Source organism: Lissotriton helveticus, chromosome 12 (genome assembly GCF_964261635.1).
Source record: "Lissotriton helveticus chromosome 12, aLisHel1.1, whole genome shotgun sequence".
Lineage (NCBI taxonomy): Eukaryota > Metazoa > Chordata > Amphibia > Caudata > Salamandridae > Lissotriton > Lissotriton helveticus.
This window is the reverse complement of record NC_136073.1, coordinates 395,924,362-395,944,979: the sequence shown is the minus strand read 5'-3', so window position 1 is coordinate 395,944,979 and position 20,618 is coordinate 395,924,362. Positions and strand designations below refer to the sequence as shown.

The 20,618-nt window shown below is 46.3% G+C and overlaps 1 protein-coding gene across 1 annotated transcript in view; it reads left to right on the top strand.

Moving 5' to 3' along the window:
* The window catches only part of GARRE1 (granule associated Rac and RHOG effector 1), a 437,745-nt gene that overhangs the window by 191,757 nt on the left and 225,370 nt on the right, over positions 1-20,618 (top strand). Inside the window, exon 3 of the mRNA XM_078670097.1 lies at positions 2,014-2,220. Coding sequence (XP_078526223.1) covers positions 2,014-2,220 — 207 coding nt within the window. The remainder of the gene's footprint in view (positions 1-2,013; positions 2,221-20,618) is intronic.

Here is a 20,618-nt window from a genome sequence, read left to right as displayed (position 1 = left end):
TGCATGGACATACTGAAGGAGGCTAAGCGACCTTCCACTAGGACTTCTTATGCTTACAAGTGGACGAGGTTTTGCATCTGGTGCAAGTCCAAGAACTATGACCCGACGACATGTAAGGAAGATATCATCCTTCCATATCTTCTACAACTGGCGCAGTCTGGCCTTAATGTCCATTCCATTAAGGTTCATCTGGCTGCATTGACTGCCTACAGGAAATGCCCTTCACAGACTTCCTTCTTCCAGATCCCTGTGATCAAAGACTTTTTGGAAGGCTTGAAGAAAGTATTCCCTCCTGTCAGGCTTCCTTCGCCTTCATGGGAATTGAATGTGGTGCTGTCCAGATTGATGAAGGAGCCTTTTGAACCTATTCATAAGGCTTCGTTGCAGCACCTGTCCTGGAAGGCAGCGTTCCTCGTGGCCATTACATCGGCCCGCAGGGTGAGTGAAATTCAGGCGTTGTGTTGCCAAGAACCTTATACTGTATTTCATGCAGGCTAAGGTTGTTATGCGTACTCACCCTACATTTCTTCCCAAGGTTATTTCTGATTTTCATGTCAACCAGACTATAACTTTGCCTACGTTTTTTCTGAATCCTTCATCTCCAGCGGAAAGGTCTTTACATTCCCTGGATGTTAGGAGGGTGTTGAAATTTTATCTGGATAAAACCAAGGATATTCGTAGGTCGGACCAATTGTTTATCAATTATGGATCAGTCAGGACGGGTCTTGCTACCTCTAAGCAGTCCATCTCGAGGTGGATTGTGTCCTGCATACAATTGTGTTACCAAAAGGCTAATAAGACCTTAGGGGGCAAACCTAAGGCTCATTCCACCAGGGGCAAAGCTGCCACGACGGCTTTGCTTCGTAATGTTCCCATTGCAGAAATCTGCAAGGCGGCCACTTGGAAGTCGGTCCATACCTTTGCTAAGCATTACTGCCTGGACACTGATACCAGGGCAGACGCTCAGGTTGGGCAGGCTTCGCTGCGAAATCTGTTGGCACAATAGTGGTTTTATTTCTCGTTTCTCCACCGCCGCTTTGGTGTGGGATAGGCTTGCCATTCTATTCACTAGATTATGACTATACACAGAGATCCCCTACTACAGAAGGAGTAGTTTCTGTCCTGTAACTCCAGTTCTGTAGTAGGGGTATCTCTGTTATAGTCATAAGCGCCCGCCCGCCTCCCCGGTGGAGAGAGAGAGAGAGAGAGTTTCATGTAAGGAATGCTACAGGTCTGGCGTGTTACGCCTTCAAAAAGAACTGAAAGTAAAAGGGACCTGCAGTGCATTCTGGGATACTGTGAAGTTCTGGAAAGTTCTCTTAAAGGCACAGTATCCTGTTCTGAGCCACATAATGGCAGCCTATGGGGCTTGTCTGTCCATGTCCTCCTCTCTATCATTCCAGAGGGTTTTTGCTGCTGAAGCAAGGGAAATCTGTACAGGCTTTGCTGTTTTGTGGATTTTTTGGTGGAATTTCTAGTTGAAGTACTGGACAGTGCAGCCTGTTTTATAGGCTGCATTATCTGTCTTTAATTCTCTCTTAAGTGTCTGTGCAAGTCTGCATTTTTCGACACTTTAATAGATTATTTTTGATTGCTCCGGGGTCCACGCACATGGGCGGGACTATTCACTAGATTGTGACTATAACAGAGATACCCCTACTACAGAACTGGAGTTACAGGACAGAAACTACTCCAAGTCTTTGTTATTCATCATAAAGAAGTCTTATTTATATTTTCGTATCAAAAGCACATACAGAGTGATTGACAAGTTTCCTTAAAAGATTCAAATATTTTTCTGTTTTGTTGTAATTTCCTTGTTTTACTTTTGTTGGTTGTGCTGCAGTTGGATCGTACAGATTTGATATTATGTCGCCATGGCAACAGGCTTGCTCTCATCAAATAATTAAAAGTTAAAACAAAATATATTTTATATTTTTATGCTTTGGTTCTATAATTGTGTTGGAAGCGCATTTTTAAAGGTAATGCACATATTTTCATTTTTTTTTATTATAGGTGCTTGGTCGCTGTTTCTTGACAGTGATGCATGTCCACTTCCAATTTTTGTCGCAAGCATTGCAGAAAGTCCAACCTGTGGCACATTCATGTTTTGCGGAAGCTGTGGCACAAGAAAGGAAAACTTCCGCAGGTGGTGGCACATCTCGTTCCAGCCCAACAAGGGAGTTGGATGAAGCTATACGGTCATGGAAAGGAGCTGCAGAGGTAGGAGTCTCTTAATTTAAGGATAAGTAAAGTTTCCAAATGGCCTTGTCATTCTCAACTCATCTGCTTTAAGATAAAGAGTTCAAAGTATACATATCGTGCTGTTCCCATAAATAATGTTCCTAACCTGTTTATGGATGCCTGTAACTTCTTGAGCTTAAAGTTTGTAAATCCTTGGTGAAGGGCACTGCAGTAATCTATTTTGGCAATCTAAGATTAGAATGTCTGAATCCTAAATTGTGGTAATCATTAGATCTTGAGATGGGGGTGATTTCCAATGTAGCTCCAAACAGCTTTTGGTTGTTTAAAGTAAATATTTTCTGCCTTTGAAATGTAAGATTGTGAAAATATGCAACAAACGTGCTCAGTCTTCAGAAATTCAACTCTGAAATGTGCTTGCATAGCTCATTCTTTACCATTCAGACCTCTGTGTTTTGTAAGATATGCAGAAAGCTTCTCTGGGCTGTATCTTTGACTCTTTCTCATGTATCTTGGTTGAATGCATGAAATCTTGTTTCGGAGGTTCCAAGTAAATACCAAAATGAATGCAATAAACAGGTTTAAAATTTGCCGAAACTACTTAATCCTATGGAAGTTTGCTTTTCTGAAGAATAGTTGCATTGAGGTTAATTGGTTCTTGGCTTCTTGGGTTTAGTCTCTAACTTTTAGGACTGTCAGTGAGGCATTAAATGAAATTATTTAATTTCCTCAAAATTGTTAATAGCATTTAAGTATTCAGGAATATCCTAATGGTGATTATTCTTAAGTCTTTGTATGTGGCTTTTATTGTTAACATTTATTTTGCTATTCAATGCTTTGAGGAGGCTGTGAAGCATGTAAGTTCACATCAGGATCCTGGGTTTCTCTTTTCGAAGTCCGTTGTTATCAGGATGTTGGTACTTCACATAAAACAAAACCAAGGGTTTCAAATGTCTTAGTAAAGCCTTGGGTGCCAGGGAAAATTTACTTATATAACAAGCATTTACAATGCAATAGGTCTCGCATTATTAAAGTTTGAGCTATTGGCATTGTAAATGACAATGCCTTTTATTCATTTGCATCGGTGCGTAAAAAAGCACTTTGTACTTATAGTCCATGCTTATGAGAAGCAAGGCTGGCAGTCTTTTACTTCCAGCCTTGCTCATCCTAAGCAAGGACTATACGTTCAAAGTGCGTGTTTATGCACCGATTGCAGGTTTTAAAAACAAATGTATAAAAGGCATTGTCATTTACAATGCCAATAGCTCAAACTCTGTCTGTCTCTGGTCTGTCCCTATCTTGTCTGTCTCTGGTCTGTCCCTATCTCTCTCTGTCTGTCTCTGGTCTATCTCTTGTCTTGTCTGTCTCTTGTCTCGTCTCTCGCAACTTTAATAATGCGAGACCTATTGCATTGTAAATGCTTGTTTCACATGGTGTGTGGATGCTCCCATGTAAATAGATATTGGGGGAAGATGTGTGAGCACCTTGAGAGTACGAATCTATGTACACCAAAGGGATGTCTGCTGGAGTTAGGATGTTGGATGAATGAAGTCTGGCCTGCGCGTACCCATCTCCTGTCTCCCTTGAGAGCCCTTGAGTGCCAAGTTGGCGACAATAGGTCTCGCTGGCGACAGCGCTTCGCGCTGCGTTGCCAGGTGTGAGACCTAACAAGTGATACACTGTGGCAAGGGCTCTTTGTAGGACCCAAAAAATTCGAAGGGATGGGCCCTCCTTGCCGGCTGCTGCGAACATGTTCCCTCCTGTCCTGAAGGCACCACGTTTCCATTCCTGAACTTTTCTTTTACGTACAGACACAGTGCATTTTGGGGTTTATACTAGCTACTAATTTTAATTGAGCCAGCTGCACCAACAACCTGATCATATGTAAAAGCAATAGTGGGCAGTACGAAGAGTTGTTACAATAGCCAGTGTAAGTCGTAAAACGCAGGCGCAGGTTATCAGCAGCGCTCTCCGAAGCCAATCTGTTATTAGCTCATCTAGCCAAATGTTTTGGAGCATTCTGGGACTTGCAGTTCCGAGTTTGTAATAAAGTAAGATGAACCACAAAGTTAAACATGCAAAAACAGTGTGTGGTGGGTGGTGCATGTCGTGTGTGTGTGTGGGGGGTCTGACACTGATGCAGCGTGAGGACTGGAGAAGGCTCTGGTGGACATTGTGAAGAGTTCATATGAGTGAGTAATCAGTGTGGAGAACCCACGTGGCTTCAGTACATATACCCAGGGCTTTCAGTGGGATGTAAAAACGGGGGGGGGGGGGTCTATCAACGGCCGTGGCCAATGTAATTAAAGGTGTGGCTTACAAACACGTAAGTTAAAAATCAGTACTTATCATAGTGTGCCGCCCAACTTGTATTTTGAGGTTTCTGTCATTGCATCAGGATATTATATACTAAAAGTAGCATCATACCTACAAGTCAGGACTATCGCTGAAAATTAACCAAAGCACATAAATAAGTTCCCAGTGGGCAGAGAGCAGAGCATGCCACACGCGCTCCCTGCCACGTCAGACGCCGCATACTACTGCACTCCTGAGCCCTGGTGGGACGAGGGCTGAATCGCCACCACGTGGTTAGCAGCGGCATAGGCAATCGCGCCCACAAAGCATTCTCCCAGGGCCACTGGAAGTGTGTCGGTCTGTTACCACGGAAACAACCTAGTTGTGCAGTCACTCGCAAGGCAAGGTGCCTGTGGGACCCCATCACGCCTCGCGTCCCCGAGGCGCGGCGGCAGGTTTGCTGCGCAGCCACGGGCCTTACATCCCTTACTACGGTGAAATACGAGTCCACGAGAGCGCAGGGTCTCAAGGCATCTCGGAGGCAGCCGCGTGTATCTCGAGGCAGGCGACTCTCCTTTGTCCTCACAGGGCCAGGTCATTTACTGTAAAGTACTCAACACATGATCATTAAGGCAGGCAATAGCGCTGCAATAGGAAGGACGTACGAAAAAGGGAATGAGCATTTGAGTTTAGCACAATGAAACATGAAGTTGGCGTCTGGGGGGGGGGGGCGCTTTTGGTGTATTTAACACCGTGAGGAAGGGGGACAGGAGATGGGAACATTGCGTGACTGTACGTGGTGAACCGTTCCAGTCCGGCCTGCGCGTGCCCATCTCCTGTCTCCCTTGAGAGCCAAGTCGACGACAATAGGACTCGCTGGCGACAGCGCTGGCTGGGAAACAACCTGAGGAATATATTTCCAACAAATAAATATGATTCTTACACAGAAAACCTGAGACACCGGTGTCCACATTTAAGACCGTGACCAGCTACCATGAAATTGCTGTTAATAATAAGATTCCAATGGCTGTAGTTTAACCTATTTCAGAATATTATAAATGTGTGCTGCCTCCCCCGATAATTCTTACCCTACACAGTACTATTCCTATTATCCACATCAAGACGATAAGACTAATTAGTTGATTCCGGTATTTCTATAAGCCAATGGCTATTAGTACCCACAATAAACGTCTTACTTAATCCACTTAAAAGTGTTTTTAGTGGATGCTTCTATAACCTGCCAGCCCTTAGACTGGCGCAGACAGCTTTTTCCTCAGTTGTAACTTTCCAGCTCTGCCTAGTGTTATCATACAGCTTCAGCCACACTCTGGCCATTGAATATCTAATAAAAGGTTCCCAGCACTCCCAAATAAGTCCATTTAGAGTTATGTTGTTTGTCACCAACATCCTTTATTCTTTTTCAAACAGAAGTATGCACATTTCCCTGCCTCTGCTAACACTTGTTTCATCTGAACAGCAAGTACGCTGGCATTGCCAACCTTACTTGAGTTCAGTTCTGCTTGGCATCACTCTTCCGAATGTCAGAAGCGAGGTGATATTCAGAAGCATTCCTTACTAGGATGTATGACAGAAACATAAGGTACTGAAGTCTGTGAAGTGGATTATGATTGGGTGATACCTCTCAGTAGAATACTTAATTAGCCCTAACGAAGTCTGATGCGTACTTGCTGCTCAGACGAAACATGTTTTGGCTGAGGCAGTGAAATGTACATATTTCTGTTTGAAAAAGATTAAAGGATGTCAGGAACATCAACGCATCTCTACGTGGACTTATTTGGGAGTAATCAGAACCTATTTGATGATTTGCACTTGCTGGAACAGAAGAGGAATTGGTGGCTTCTCTTCGTTCTTGAGCACCCAACACTTTCCCTGCTTTGTATTTGCTTTCATAAGCCGTGGACTTTACTCATACTTTAGTGTGTGCGCCTTGATCCCTGCCACCTCTCTTGTCTTTCTCTGGTCATTGGATAGAACATCGGAATACAATAAGTTCAAACCGGTGCACTAGCATCATTTCTGTTTTTCCATGTCTCATGAACGAGGGTCTTTCACTTTCTTGGTGCTTAATCAGCCTAGGCCAAAGGACTCCTCCAAAAATCTGAGTTTTAACCCCGTTGCAGATGCTGCAAAAATGTTATTGGGAAACACACAAAACTGCTGCATGTGACGTTTGAACTTGGAACACATGCTACAGCTTGTGACTCGTGCACTTCAATACTTCTGAAAGTCATCAGGAAGCTGGAGGCCAAACTGTTGAGCTAAGTGTGCAAGCTTTGCCTCTGTTGTCAACAATGTGTTAGCATTGACTTTTAACCCAGAGTAATCTAGTTATCATAACTGAGAAGCAGGCAAACCATATTACTGTCTTTCAACAAATTGTGGATACTTTTAAGAAGGGAACACTGATGATTGCCAAAGGTAGTTTATTTGGCTATCAGCAACGACCTCTGACAGGTACCCACCTCTCCAACCAAATGCTAGCTCCTGTCCACCCAGAACCTTTTTATCCAACATTCTACATTCCCAACTAGGAGCTGGGGCAGAGGAGTAGATGACCACATACATACTTAGATCATATACATAAGATAAAACACATCCCTCTTTCCTCCCTATAAACAATCCAGAGCAGAGCATTCTTAGATGAATTTGTACTTAAGCATATGTCCACAAAGCGAATCCAACTCTGGAAAAAGAAGAACCTATGAAAACACGTAATCTTTCAATTTCTTTGGCATCATCCTTACCAGGTTGGATATTCTGTCTACGGTTCCATTGAAGATGGGTTTTCAGGTCTTGTCCACTCTTGCTCACTGCAAAACGAAACCCTTCTTACCATCTACCATTAGATAGCCTCACCATATTTGCTTTAACTTCAAGCACTTTTTTTGGATCAGAACATTTTGAACCACTTTCCTTACTCAAGCCTCACATACTCGAACAGAAATTCGTTTTTCAAAATTAAATTTCTACGCTTTTTCATCAGTTTAGAATTATGTCTCTGCACATACTGATGTTGGCATTTTCTAACTTTCATTTAATACATCACTCTCTTCCAAACGCGGATTCGTTCTCTCCATCCAACTCTGTATAGCCGCCGAACAAGGCATCAACTGGGAAGGGGTTTCCCTGATACAGAATGCGGTTTGATTTTGTATTTCCACACCATTTCCTTCACCTGCTTCCTCCATCATGTGTTTCCAGACATCGCCAGCTGTATGTTCTCTCCCAGTACCCCGTTGAACCTCTCAACCAAACTATTCTCATGAGGATGGTACACCGCTGTCCTGTTTATTTAAACCCCCACTCGGCGAGGAATGAGCCAAATTATTCTGACACAAATTGGGGGCCATTGTTGGTCAATATCAACCCTGGGCAGCCCTCCGTTCTGAAAACATTCCTCACAGAATGCAACCACATTAGATAACTTTACATCTCTCATGAAGGCTACTTTGAATGATAATCCATCATTACTACGGCAAATCTATAATTTGCGCCTAAACAATCGTATGGGCCACAAATATCAATGTCCACAATTTCCCAAGCCTGGTCAGGAAATGTGTGAGACGTGTGGCTACACATGCATGGCATGCAATTCCGGACAAAATTTTCAATTTTTAAATCCATGCCCGGCCACCAGAAATTGATTTGAGCCTTCCACTTCACGGCAGACATGCCACCATGCCCTTCGTGCAATAATGCCAACAATCTTTGCGCAAACTGATAGCTACCACCATGATGACTTTATTAGTAAACTGTGCGATTACCTAAAATCATTACAGTATAAAATACAATGAACTTCAATAAAATACAGTACAATACCCCTCCCCCCCTTTCTCGGCCAAAACCAGGTAAAACCATTGGTGCAGCTATATTGTCCCAAGACTAACTGTGTTCACTACTATTATACATTATTAAAAGAATAAGGGTTTTGAATTCACCATGAGACCACGCTTACTAGAGTCTGAGAGACGTATAAAAGTTCGACATCATCAGTCGCACTTCGGACTTCATCGGACCCATAGTCGACCCGGGTTAAATACCTCAGTCCGATGGTGCCAGTTTCTTTTCGGTGTCTCCCTGAATTACCTGTGGGCTGCCAACTTTGGGGCGACGAGGAAAGCGCTAAGCCCACTATGTGGGCCCATCGGAATAGTAGCCTTTAGTTGGGAGTCGAGTGCCATTTTAACTTGATGGATGAACTTGCCTACCCTGGCTAATAAGCAGGTCGTGGATTCTGAGAAACACCAGTCCGAGGCCTCTCTGCATGTTCTATGGCCCAGAATCCGTAATGCCGGACGCAACAATCGCTGTCGGTCGCTGGCCAACTTTGTGCAGCAACATAGCAGATGTAGCCAGGATTCTCGGCAATAGTTGCAAAGTCGGCAGGCAGTGGCTCCGTGCGTGCCCAAATTGGGTTGAAGTCTGCAATCCTGAGAGCCAAAAGGCGCATAAACAGAATTTTCTGTCTTGCTTCGATTGTTAATGAATCTTGCAGGTATGGTTGGGGTTTACCGGGTATGTAGGACTTGTCCAGGGCCAGCGTTAGTGGATTATGCCGGAGCGAGGAAAGGTCAAACTCAAAGGAAATAGCCTGGACTTGGCGCTTAGCGGCTTGGGCCCAAGCGGAATATGGAATTTCGTGAAGATGCAGGCTCCTTCCCTCGATCTTCAGAACTTCAATGGCTAGTTCCACCTTGGAGTGCCATGGGGAGCCTGCTTCGCCAAAGATGGTTTTTAGCGAGTGCTTTAAGGTGTTTTCGGGCGATTTCAGAACTCTAATGTAATATTTTAGAAAGTCCCCCATTAGTGCCAGCTCAGGACGTTTCAGGCCTATTTCTAGTCTGAGCCTGTTGTTCCGTGCCTGTCTAGGGGCCCGTAGCACCATCTTATATGCTTTCACCTGGGCCGCTTGGACCACTTTCTCTAAAGCCCCTGGGTAGGCTATATGGCCGTACGTGATGGCGGGGATCAATTTAGCCCTGAGTACTGTCAACATCGGATCTGCTGAGGGACTGGCCAAGCCATGGCTTAAACGTCTTAAAGACAAAATTATTTTGTCAATTTTTGGTTTAAGCTCCTTCAGGTGTTTAACTGCAGTGGCCCTCTCTGATACCCATGTACCCAGATAGTTATAGGATGGGGCCGTGGTGATTTGGTGCTCCCCCAGGGACCATGAAGCTTTTGTTTTGTGATGGTATTTGCCAAAGATTACTATCTTGGTCTTGCTCACATTGATACGTAGCTCGTTCTCCTTGTTGTAGGTGGCAAGACTTTTTAAGGCTCTTTGAAGGCCTACCCTGGTGTGGTCCATGATTACTGTATCATCTGCGTACTGGAGCGTACACAGGACCAGCTTCCCCAGTCTGGGGGGTGCTAGGTTGGCATCTTTCAGGGCATGCCCCATGTTCACTCGGTCGAAGGCCGTTGAATAGTCTATAAAGCAACAGAACAGGGGCAGCTTATTCCTCGTGTTAGCCTTCTTAGCGAGGTACGAAAGCGCTATGATGTTGTCCAGCGTGAAACAGTTAGCCCTGAATCCAGTCTGTGAGGGCGGAAGAATACCGTTCTTATCCACCCAGGTCTCCAGGTTCTTTAGAAGAAGGCGGGCGTATACCTTAGCTTCAATATCAAGGAGGGCTATCAGTCTGTAATTAGCCGGGTTCGAGTGGTCACCTTTTTTATAAATAGGGAAAAGGATTGAGCCTTTCCAGGAAAATGGCAAGATTGCGGTTGTGAATGAGTGGTTAAATAAAGGAGTAAGTTTGGATGCGAAGAAGGCTGGATCGGTCTTGAAAACCTGGGCGGGGATCCCGTTTGGGCCAGGGGCGCCGTCGGTTCTGATGGCCTTGATGTGCTTTGCTATCTCCACCTCCAAGAATTTTCCAGGTCGGATCGGTCTTAATTCTTCGTTCGGGGCGCTTTCAGTTTTGATGGTGGCAGCTGCCGCCTTGGACCACCCGGTGTTGCAGTGAGACGGCCGATTTAGCTCACAGGTATACAGCCCCTTTGCATACTGTTCCCACACTTTTCCTGCAACACTGTTAGCCTTATATGCGCCTCCTGATGACAAGCTGTTGATGTAGCGCCAGAGCTTGCTATTGTCTTTTCCTTTAATTAAGGAAAACACTGTCAGCCAGTTCTGTTCGGTCCGCTTTCTTTTCAATTCCCAGATGTTCTTTTTGTAATTTGCTCGCAAAACGGCAATGGGGGCCCCCCCTGGCAGGTGGATACCTTTCTTTTTTGCCCTCACTGCCTTGAGTGCATGCTTGATCTGATTAAGGCTGTGGGTTTTTAGGCGGCCTGGCCTGAAGTTTTTTTGACTGCTTCTTGGTTGGTGAGTGTTGCCCAGGCACTTCAATATATCCTTGGTCAATGTTTCCCATAGGTGTATGGTGTTCTCACTGTTGGCTAGAAATGCCGTGAGTCTGTGGCTGAGGTTGGTCGACCATTTTATTCTTTTAAGGACTAAATGGTGTTCTTCGCCTGTGGCCGTACCAATTACTTCGTAAGGGTCCGCCTGTTCTCGTGTCAGATTGAATGTGGCACGAAGGGGCCTGTGGTCGCTTTCGACTCTGTCATCCACGGTGAAATTGCAAAGTATGTGAGCCAGTCCTGCATTGATAAAAATGTAATCTATAGTGGAGACATTCCTGAAGGTCGGATAGGCGGTCCAAGCGGGGTGGCTCATTTTTTGTGTCCCGTGGGTGGATTGCAGACTGTAGTTTGCTAGAAGTTCAATCAGTTGAACTGACTTCTTACTAAGGGGTGCCACAGGGATCAGGTCCATTCCTCTCAGATTAAAATCACCGGCTATAATTACGTCGTAGTGCAAGCGGCTTATTAATAGGTCTTCCAGGGCGATGGTAAATGATTCCAAGACATGAGGGGAATGGAGTTTTGCTGGGTTGAGATAGCAGTTGATTAGTAAAAGCGGGCGGGATGTTTGATCCGCTCTCAGCCCTTCTATTGTGATGGCTTGCAGGTCAGGTGACTGCAGATCTAATTCTTTTACCTTAAATTTGCAGGCATGGCTCACGAAGATGGAAAGACCCCCTGACGGGCGACCAAAGATCGTCCTTTAGGTTGCTGATTTGAAATATTCGTAAAAGCCAGCTATTGGGGTCGTTGACCTCGCCCAGGTCTCCTGGATACATAATATATCCCCCTGTGCAAGATAATCAAGAGTGGATGTGTCCCTGCGGATATTATTTAGCCCCGCAATGTTCCATGAGATGATGGTAAGCTTGCAATCTTGGCCCCTTGATGGATTTACGCGTGCGGTGTTTTCATAGGTGTGGGCGGGGTTAGGAGCCCTGTCTCCATGTGTCCTCCGTGAGAGCCAGTCCTTGCTGAGGCCGCTGCACACTGCGCTGCTTTTCTTTTAGCAGGATTTTTATTTTTAGTGGGGTTCTTGGCCTCCCTGATTTCGGCCCCCCGTCTGGACTGGTGGATTTTGTGCCTTTGAGGACAGAGATAGGTTCTTGAAGGCCATAGTGAGGTTTGAGGACGTGCAGGTATTTTGGAGCCCTGGGGGCGGTGACTTCTATGCCCCATTCTGCCAGTTGTGTTGCTTCGTGGAGGACAGCGTGTTGGACTTGCTGATTAGCAAATCCGACTATGGTGGAGTCACCGTGAGTGTCTGTCTCAGGCTCTTGAACATCACCCATTCGATCATCCCCGAGGTGATATGTGCCAGGGAGCCAATGTGGCCGAAGAGTCGAACGATATTGGACCTGTTCAGGATGTCAAAGGAACCTATAGCTTTGTATCTAGGGGTAAACAGCAGCTCATGTATTTCTGGTGGCTTTTTATTTTCGGGGGAGCGCCGTTGTACCCCTTCTCCCAGGGACATGTGCCTCTGATGAATTGGGTGTGAAAAGTTTTTATGGGAGTCTCCTGGCCACTGTCTGTCTGAAACCACGGTTGGTGGTCTTGCCTCTCTTGACAGTCCTTGCCACTCGTCATTGATTGCATTCAGGTGTGGGAGGTTATTGTATGTAACTCCTGGTTGTTGACTACCAGGTACCTCAGTTGGTGGACCTACCAGGCAGGGCAGTCCCAACTGTGCTCCCTGATGTGGTGAACGGGTTGTTTCTATCTTATGTTGGAGTGCCCAACCATTTGGGCCGTTGGTGCTAGGTAGTCCACCGGTTACCACCTGCGAAGGCCTTAATTGATCCTCCACGTTGCATTGTTCCTCCGGGTGAGGGATTAAATATCTGAAGGCCTCGCGTGGCGCAAGAGGTGCGTCACTAGGCTTGACGGTCTTGAATGCGTATTTAGGGATGAAGATGGGAAAGGGTGGTTTAAGGCTACTTTCAGTTACGGTGGCGCCAGAGGGTTATTGTGGCTGGTGATATGATCCTGCTTTTGACTTTAGATTTCTTTAATTGTTTCTTTAGTCTTTTTTTTGCTCTCCTTGACAGCGGAGCATTTACACTAGCCGATGCGCCTTTAGCCTTCTCCAAGAGAGGAATACTGACGGATGAGTCGTCGCTTTCGGTGTCGGGGTCCAAAACCTCAAGGTCCCCGCTCCCTTGTTCTGCCAAGATGAGATTGCTGCATGGCTCTACCAGTGGAACTTTTGGTGAGCTGATGACCGCGGTGCAATGGTCGGTCGTTGCGTCGTGCACTTTCGTCAGAGCTGGTAACTTTTGTGCCGGCTGTATTTGAGGAGACCTCTCTCCCAGGCCCTTGGCTAGTGCGAGCATGTCTTTTAGGACTTCGGGTAAACTTGCCCATTTTTCTATGATGGCGGCACAAGAGTTGATGTTAACCGTGTGGGCTTCGAATAGCACCTCTAACTTTGCTAATTTGTCATCTTGGCGCACTAGGTGCTGGGCAATTGAGTGCAGGAGATCGACTTGAACCTCCATCTTCGTGGACTGCCATAATAAGGCCCTAGCCATGGTGTCTTGAACTTCTCTTATTAGGGTCAGGTTTAAATCTTTGACTGTGACTTCATCGATAGAGACTTGGTGTTGTGTCAGGCCCAAGGGGCTCCATGCCTCCGTCTGCGATGATCTCCTGGAATTGATTCTACCTGAGTTTATGGGTGTGTCTTCAAGTGTGCGTTCTATTGACTGTTCTAGTTTTTAGGACTCGGCTATAACGTGCTGAAATCGCGTTCTCGCCAGAGGACTATTGTCGGCGTCTCAGCAGTCTGAGACGCCGAAGGGAGACCAGACCTGGCCGCGTGCAGCGTTTTTCCATTGGATAACGTTGTGCGCGCGGCCAGGTCTTGTCTCCACGGCATGCATGGCAGGCCGGATCGCGTTGCGCGCCTCTGTGGAATGCAGGGGGAGTCTGCAGAGGGGCGCGCGGCTGACAGGAGATTAGAAACGCGCGAGGCGCGCGTCGGAATCCGACGCTGCAATATCAAAGAAGGGTTGTCTCTGAAGCACATTGTTCTTGCTAACCCACCTGACTCTATTAGACTCTAGCTTGCAGCTAACCATCCAGCTAGCATTCGTTTATGCATCAGCGCTCTGAAGTAACTGAAGGGTGACACATCACGTTTTAGAACACTCCTTCATAACAATAATTTAAAAAAATTATACATCCCCGCATTAATGTGCCTTCTGTACCCTCTGTCACAATGTTCAAGTCCCTTCACGCTGACTCAGCCTTTCACCCGTAGGAAATTATGAAAGAAGCTCCAGAGAGTTGGATGGCAGTCACATTTCTGAGCTGGGGAATGTAAGCGCTGTATACTGCTTCTGCTGCTTGACGCTGCAAAATTTCGTGTACTGCTTTGCGTAAGCAGACGAATCTTGCGTACATTTACACCGTGATAAGTGCTTGACGTTTGGCGAGCCAGACGGATTGTTGTGTTAAACAGATGCAGCGCTTGCCAGAATTAGCACTTTAGTAAAATTTGGGTAATCTGACTTTGCAATCATTTATATTGCTGAGTTTTATTTTATTTTTGTCGTGGAAATGTCATAGTTTTTCCATTTTTTTTTTGCACGCACCGTGGAAATCATTGAGCCTGGGGTGGGAAACGAAGCTTTATCGATGGAATTAAAACGTTTTTATGGGCATACTTAATGTGCTATTGTTTTGGAACTGTCTGCTCGTAAAACGCGTTTTATGGGCCGAGCGGAGAGAGGAGAATTCTGCAGCGCCCTCTTGTGGCGAAAGCTACGAACTTTTATTTAGCCACAACGCATCGTCTCTCCCCGCTCGGCCCAAAATCTCTGGTCTGAAATGGAATATGATAGTGATGCCAGGACACACGCAGGTTAGCAAACCTGTCATAGGGTTGTCTCAGAAATTAATCTAATGCCTCTGTCTTGAGCACGACAGTGTTTAGATTTCGAGGAACTGCTAAACAAAGCGGTATACAGAAGCTTAATGCGCGCGGCTATTGAGTGCCTATGCCTACACACTTGAACACCTCGCTTCCACAGAGGTCCCCGCCCACTAACCTCTTCTGTTCAAAATTACATGATTCGATTTTTTTAAAGCCTGTCCCCGCCTAATAGTACCAGTCAGCCATGTAAAGTAACACATCATTTTATTTCAACAACTGGAATTATCTACTGATAATAACTCCCTTGTTTTAGTAATTGAACTTTTTTTGTGGCCTCGTGTTGTGTTGTTATTTTGCTTTGGTCACAGAATAGCTTTTAAACAGTCAGGGTTTATTTAAGGGACAAGGGTTCCTGTGGAATAGGCAGCTAACGGGAAGAGCAGGGGAGGTGCCATACAGTAAATGCTACACTTGAGTGAAATAAGGTCATTTTGTGGCATTATAAATGACAATGACTTTTATTTATGTTTTGGTTTTTAAAACATAAATAAAAGACCTTGTCATTTACAGTGTCAAGACCTTAAACTCGCGTTCATTTACAATGCTAATAGCTCTAACTTTTGCAATGCCGAGACCGTTGCATTGTAAATGCTTGCTGTAGGAATGATGTCATTAGCGCGACCATACCCGGAGTGGTCGACTTAGTTATTGACCGGTGACACCGTTGTGCACGGGTGCATCCCAGTGCTCGTTGGGGGAGAGGGTGCAATAGCCGTGTTTTGCTTTGCAATGCCTGTCTCCACCTGTGCACCCACAATGGGTCTTGTGTGAACGTCTGCTAAGATCCTTAACGGGCTCTTCACCCTAGCAACAAGATGGGGTCGTGCTTCCGGGCTTCGGACTTTTTCCGGACTTCGGACTTTTTCGGTATAGGCAGGCTCGCTGGAGTGACAGCCGGTTTGATCTTGGTTGGGCTTTGGCGACCCCGGTTTAGCACTGCCCTCGGGTCCTGGTTGACTCACGTCCGTGGCTATCGGTCCACAGGGGGCCTGGAAGAATTGAGTAATGAGACCCTGTGGGAGAGAATTGCCCGGGACTGAGTCTTGAGAATTTTGGATGCTGGTACTTCTAGTACTTCTAGTTGCTCTTCTTTGTGCCGAGTTTTCAGGGTTCGCCTCCACCCCCACCTCCTCCTCCTTCGTGCTGGACTTGATCTTTTTGAGCGTCATCCTTTAAGCACCGTGAGCTGGGGCTCTACGTGGTGAAGTGGTGAGGTGGTGGAGTTTGTTTACTTGTGTGCCTAGTTGCTGGGGTGTCTCTCCTATGGGGCCTTATATTTCTTGTATGAGTCTAGATAAAATTTCTAGCTCTCCACGTGAGCTGTGCTGTACTGGACGGCGTCTTTACAGGGGGAGAGGGAGGCGGCAAGCGGTGCACTGAGGGGGGCCGCAGGCTGGGAGACCTAGTCAAGCAGCCCCTTAGTCCGCACCCTCGGCTCTTACTTTGCGACCGCCTCTAATGGCTGCCGCGCTCGCCACTGCCACTTACCTCCCGCACTGGCTGCTTGGGTAGGCTCCAGGCTCTCCGAATGCTCCGGCTCCAGATATGTACCAAAGTCGCTCGATAGTCCAGGCACCTCCAGGTACCTCCCAATAGGCAGCACACCACGGCACACAGCCTTAAGGCTCAAGCTCAAGCACTTGAGCGCGTTTGTACTGGTCTGGTCTGGATTGGTCACGGTGTCAGCAAGCACAGGGACACTACCCCCACTTGTTTCCCTTCCCTTGCGGGATAAGACAGTGTGTGGGATAAGACAGTGTGTGGTTTAAAAAGGGCTAAACAACTCCACTCGTCCAGCCTACCTGTCCCAATGGTGAGTGAAGGTTTTAAGGGGGGCTGGATAGGAGGCCTGGGGCCTGAATTGGGGACTGAAGAGAGATAACAGGGCAGTCAGGAGCAGGGCACACTGGGACACCGCAGCCGCACCCAACCTAGTTAAGCCGCTTTGCACGGCACGCCCGGGCGCAACACTCTGCAACCTCTGAAAGCTGAGGCCGCGCTCCAGACCCTGCGCTCGCCGCGCCCGGATGTGGAAGCAGGCTCCTTCCACATCCGGGCGCGGCCTGTGTTGTTGTGACGGGGGCAGTGGCACCGGTCAGCAGATTGTAGTCTTCTGGGTGCAGACCGTGTGGAAAACCGGGTCTCTACCGCGATGTGCCGCGATTTACCGACTCTCAGCGGTCCTGGATCCACGGGGGGAGGGGGGCCCGAGGGGGGCCGGGCATCCTCAGGCGGCAACGGTGGCAACAGCCTTCTCCTCGCCTGCTTCTCGCTCGCCTCGCTCGCCTCTCCTCTCCTCGCAATCCTGCACTGCCACCTAGCGTCACCAGTGCCGCATGGACAAAAACTAAGAGGTGCGTGACTGCAGTGTCCACCAATCTATCATTCATCCTCACAGTTTCCCTCACCACTGACAACTCATTCCACACATTTTGGAAGGCTGATAACTCATCTGACACCTTCAAGCCCCTTTCGGAAGACAATCCCTTGACCAGTGCCTCTAACTCAACATCCTCTGAAACTGCTTCCCTCCTCTCAACCTCATTGATAACACCCTCGCATACTTAAGCAATTTCTGTCGCATCCACTCCTCATCCTCGGGACTCACTTCACCTACCAAAGTCTGTGAACAATGCACTACATCTATTCACACTACCCTGGGCTGTAAGACTTGGTTAGGATGGTTGGGATTTAGTATCATACAAAAAGGTATTTTTTCCGCCATCCCAGTAATGTTCTACCCTTCTCAACTACATAAACCTTGCCTGTTGCTTTCCTACTTTGACATTCCAATTCTGCTGTGAAATATCCCTTCACAGGCAATTTGTTTACACGGTAGCCCTCTGATTCACTATCAGTAAGACAGAGCTTACACTTGCCTCTGTCCACCCACACCGATTTGTTCATCACAGTGAATGGTGAACATGAATCTGCCCACACTTAGACCCCCATGCCATTCACCTTTAAAGTACACTTAGTAGGATGCTACGCCCCGCTCTTTAAATTCATGCCACCAGGTGATTCCACGCTACAAACAACCACCACTTCAACATCGTCCTCCTCATCCATGGAAACTTCCTGCACATTTTGCAGTGCTTCACCCTCATTCTCAAGATAAACTCTCAGTTTGGTATTGGAATTACTAACCATGTTGCATATTTTGGAGAAGTGTACTATTTTTTTTCATTTGAAACACATCACCTTTGAAGCCAGACAATTACTTGCTTACGCTGTATGCCTCACACTTCCACGGCTGTAGCACACCCTTCTCTTGTCACTGTCTTGTGTTTTATAGCTTTTTTTGATACCTGCAACATTTCATGGCACCGCCTTAACGTCCGTACTCGCTTTGTTCCTCTTTCACCTTGGAGGTATTACTTCTTAATTCTTTCACATATTGTGGTGTGTTCTCCGTGTTTCTAGCGATATCAGTGGTCTTTTCCAATGTGAGGTCTTTCAGATCTAGCAACTTTTCTTGATCCTAGTATTTTAAGTTCTATTAATCAGCTGATCCCTTTTTTCATCGCGCAAATCTTTGAACGTACATGATATGGCCAACCTTTTCAACACCACAACATTTTGTTAAATCGTCTCTCCCTGCAACTGAAATCCCAGAAAAAAAACGTGTGGTTCCCTACCACAATACTAGTCTGCTTGCCTTAGCTTTATTCCAGTGCTTTCAAATCGCTCAAATACTTATCCTCCAATTCATCACCTCATCAGAACCTGCATCCACATTGTTATTGTCAGTCACAGGTATAGGTGAAGTTTCGAGAACTTTTCTACCTTCCACACCTAGACTGCTTTAATATGACCAATTTCTGCTTAGCCACAAAAGTGTTCCCACAATGGCCTCCAGACCCTTTTGACACGTGTCTTTCCAATCTTCCCATGCCATACTCTGAGAGCCTGGTTCTTGTAAAAACATTGGGAGTGCAGGTATAGATTGCGCTGCCATGCTCTATTAAATATTTTTACAATGCAAAATGCTGTCCTCTATGCCCAAAATATATTGGAAAGTTCAAAAGGCTCCTTTAAAAATAAAAACGCAGCAGTGCACACATAACCTGAACATACCAACACATTTCCGACATTTTTTAACTCCTCCTTCTCCAAAATATATAGATCTGCACCAGATATAAACACTACTGTGAGCTTGGGGGGAAAACTATGACCCTTAAATGAGTTGAAACGCATATACAGATAACTTTCACAGTATTATCGAATGGGAACAGCAGTAACATCAACCAGTCAGAATATTGCCTGGGAAACTGTCCTGCACATACATACAAATTGCACAGCATAAACAAATGGGAGCATCAGTAACAAATACCAGTCAGAATATTGCCTGAGAAGCTGTGAGACTGCAAATGGACATTTCATTAACAAGGGAAGATTATTTTCACACTGCATCTCAGCAGTACTGTTTAAAACCTAAAAGTGTATTGCCAAACAACGTTATAGCTGGAAAAAGACTATGCCCATCCACGTAAAAATTGCAGACGACCACAAACTTTATGCATGCAGTCAGGACACGCTCTAGATGCCCGGAAGCCACACCTGCTTTCAAGCCTACCAGCAGAGGCTTCCACGCCTACCAGCAGAGGCTTCCACGCCTACCAGCAGAGGCTTCCACTTCAGGGGCTCGATTATGCTTTCAGCAGGTGGCCAGCAGAGACCCGGTCCAAATCCCTTACATTGGCGCCTCTCTTCACCGTCAGTCTCCGGTGAGACTTCACGGAGACCCCAACGCGCACCATCATTGCACGCGCACAGGCCCTCATACCAAATAAATGTGCGTCACAGAGGGAGTCACAAGCTCACTCGGCAGCACGTTGAAATGCGTGAGCTGGCGAAGCCCATGTGCTCACCAATCGGTCAAAGTGCCCGAGCCAAAATTTGGACCCCACAAGTCGCTGATTAACAGAATGACTCCACAACATGCCACACAACTCCAATACTTGCTGCATACATGAAAGGCTGCCGCTCACTCAACCACGATTACACATGTAAGGAGTTTATCATCTTCATAGGATGAATCTGGGTTTGCAGTATAGCTGAAACTGGTTCCACAAAGTATGAGCCACAGGGTGTCCAAGGACTATGTTGATAGGCTGATCCTGTCCTCGCTGCCAATTTTCAGAAGGGACCACTCAGTTTGATTTCCAAAGGTAGTTTATTAGGCTACCAGAAATGACCCCAGACAAAAAGCCACCTCTTCATCCAACTTCTTGCTCCTGTCCACCCAGAACCTTCCCAGCCAACGTTCTACATTCCCTAACAGGAGCTGGAGCAGAGTAGATGACAACATACATACTTAGATCATATATACATACATTAAATATAATTAACGCACAAAATTCATGATACTTTATAAGAGAAGCTACAATAAGTGCCAGCATTTTCTAGTCCCTTATGTTACTTGCTATCACCAGAAGTGATGGAATTCCTTCTAGTGGCTTGGAGAGCTTCCATTAAAGCAACTTATTCTGGGGGTAGGTTTGTATTTCTAAGTGAAGTCATGAAAGGTATTATGCTCTAATTTAGTAAAGGTATCTCTAATGGGACCTAACACAAATAATACTCTGGGCTGTGCACTAGCGTGACTGAAAGGTGCAATAAGAGAGCTCTGTTCTGTCTCTGTTGCTCCAAGAGTCGGTATCTGTTAGGACAAAATCCCTCTCCCACCCTTAGGTGGCATGCTTCAGCTTAAGGTTCCCCTTCACACCACAACCAGGTGGCGCGGTGTAGACTAGAACTTTTCCAGTCAGGAGCAGGTATTTTGGAT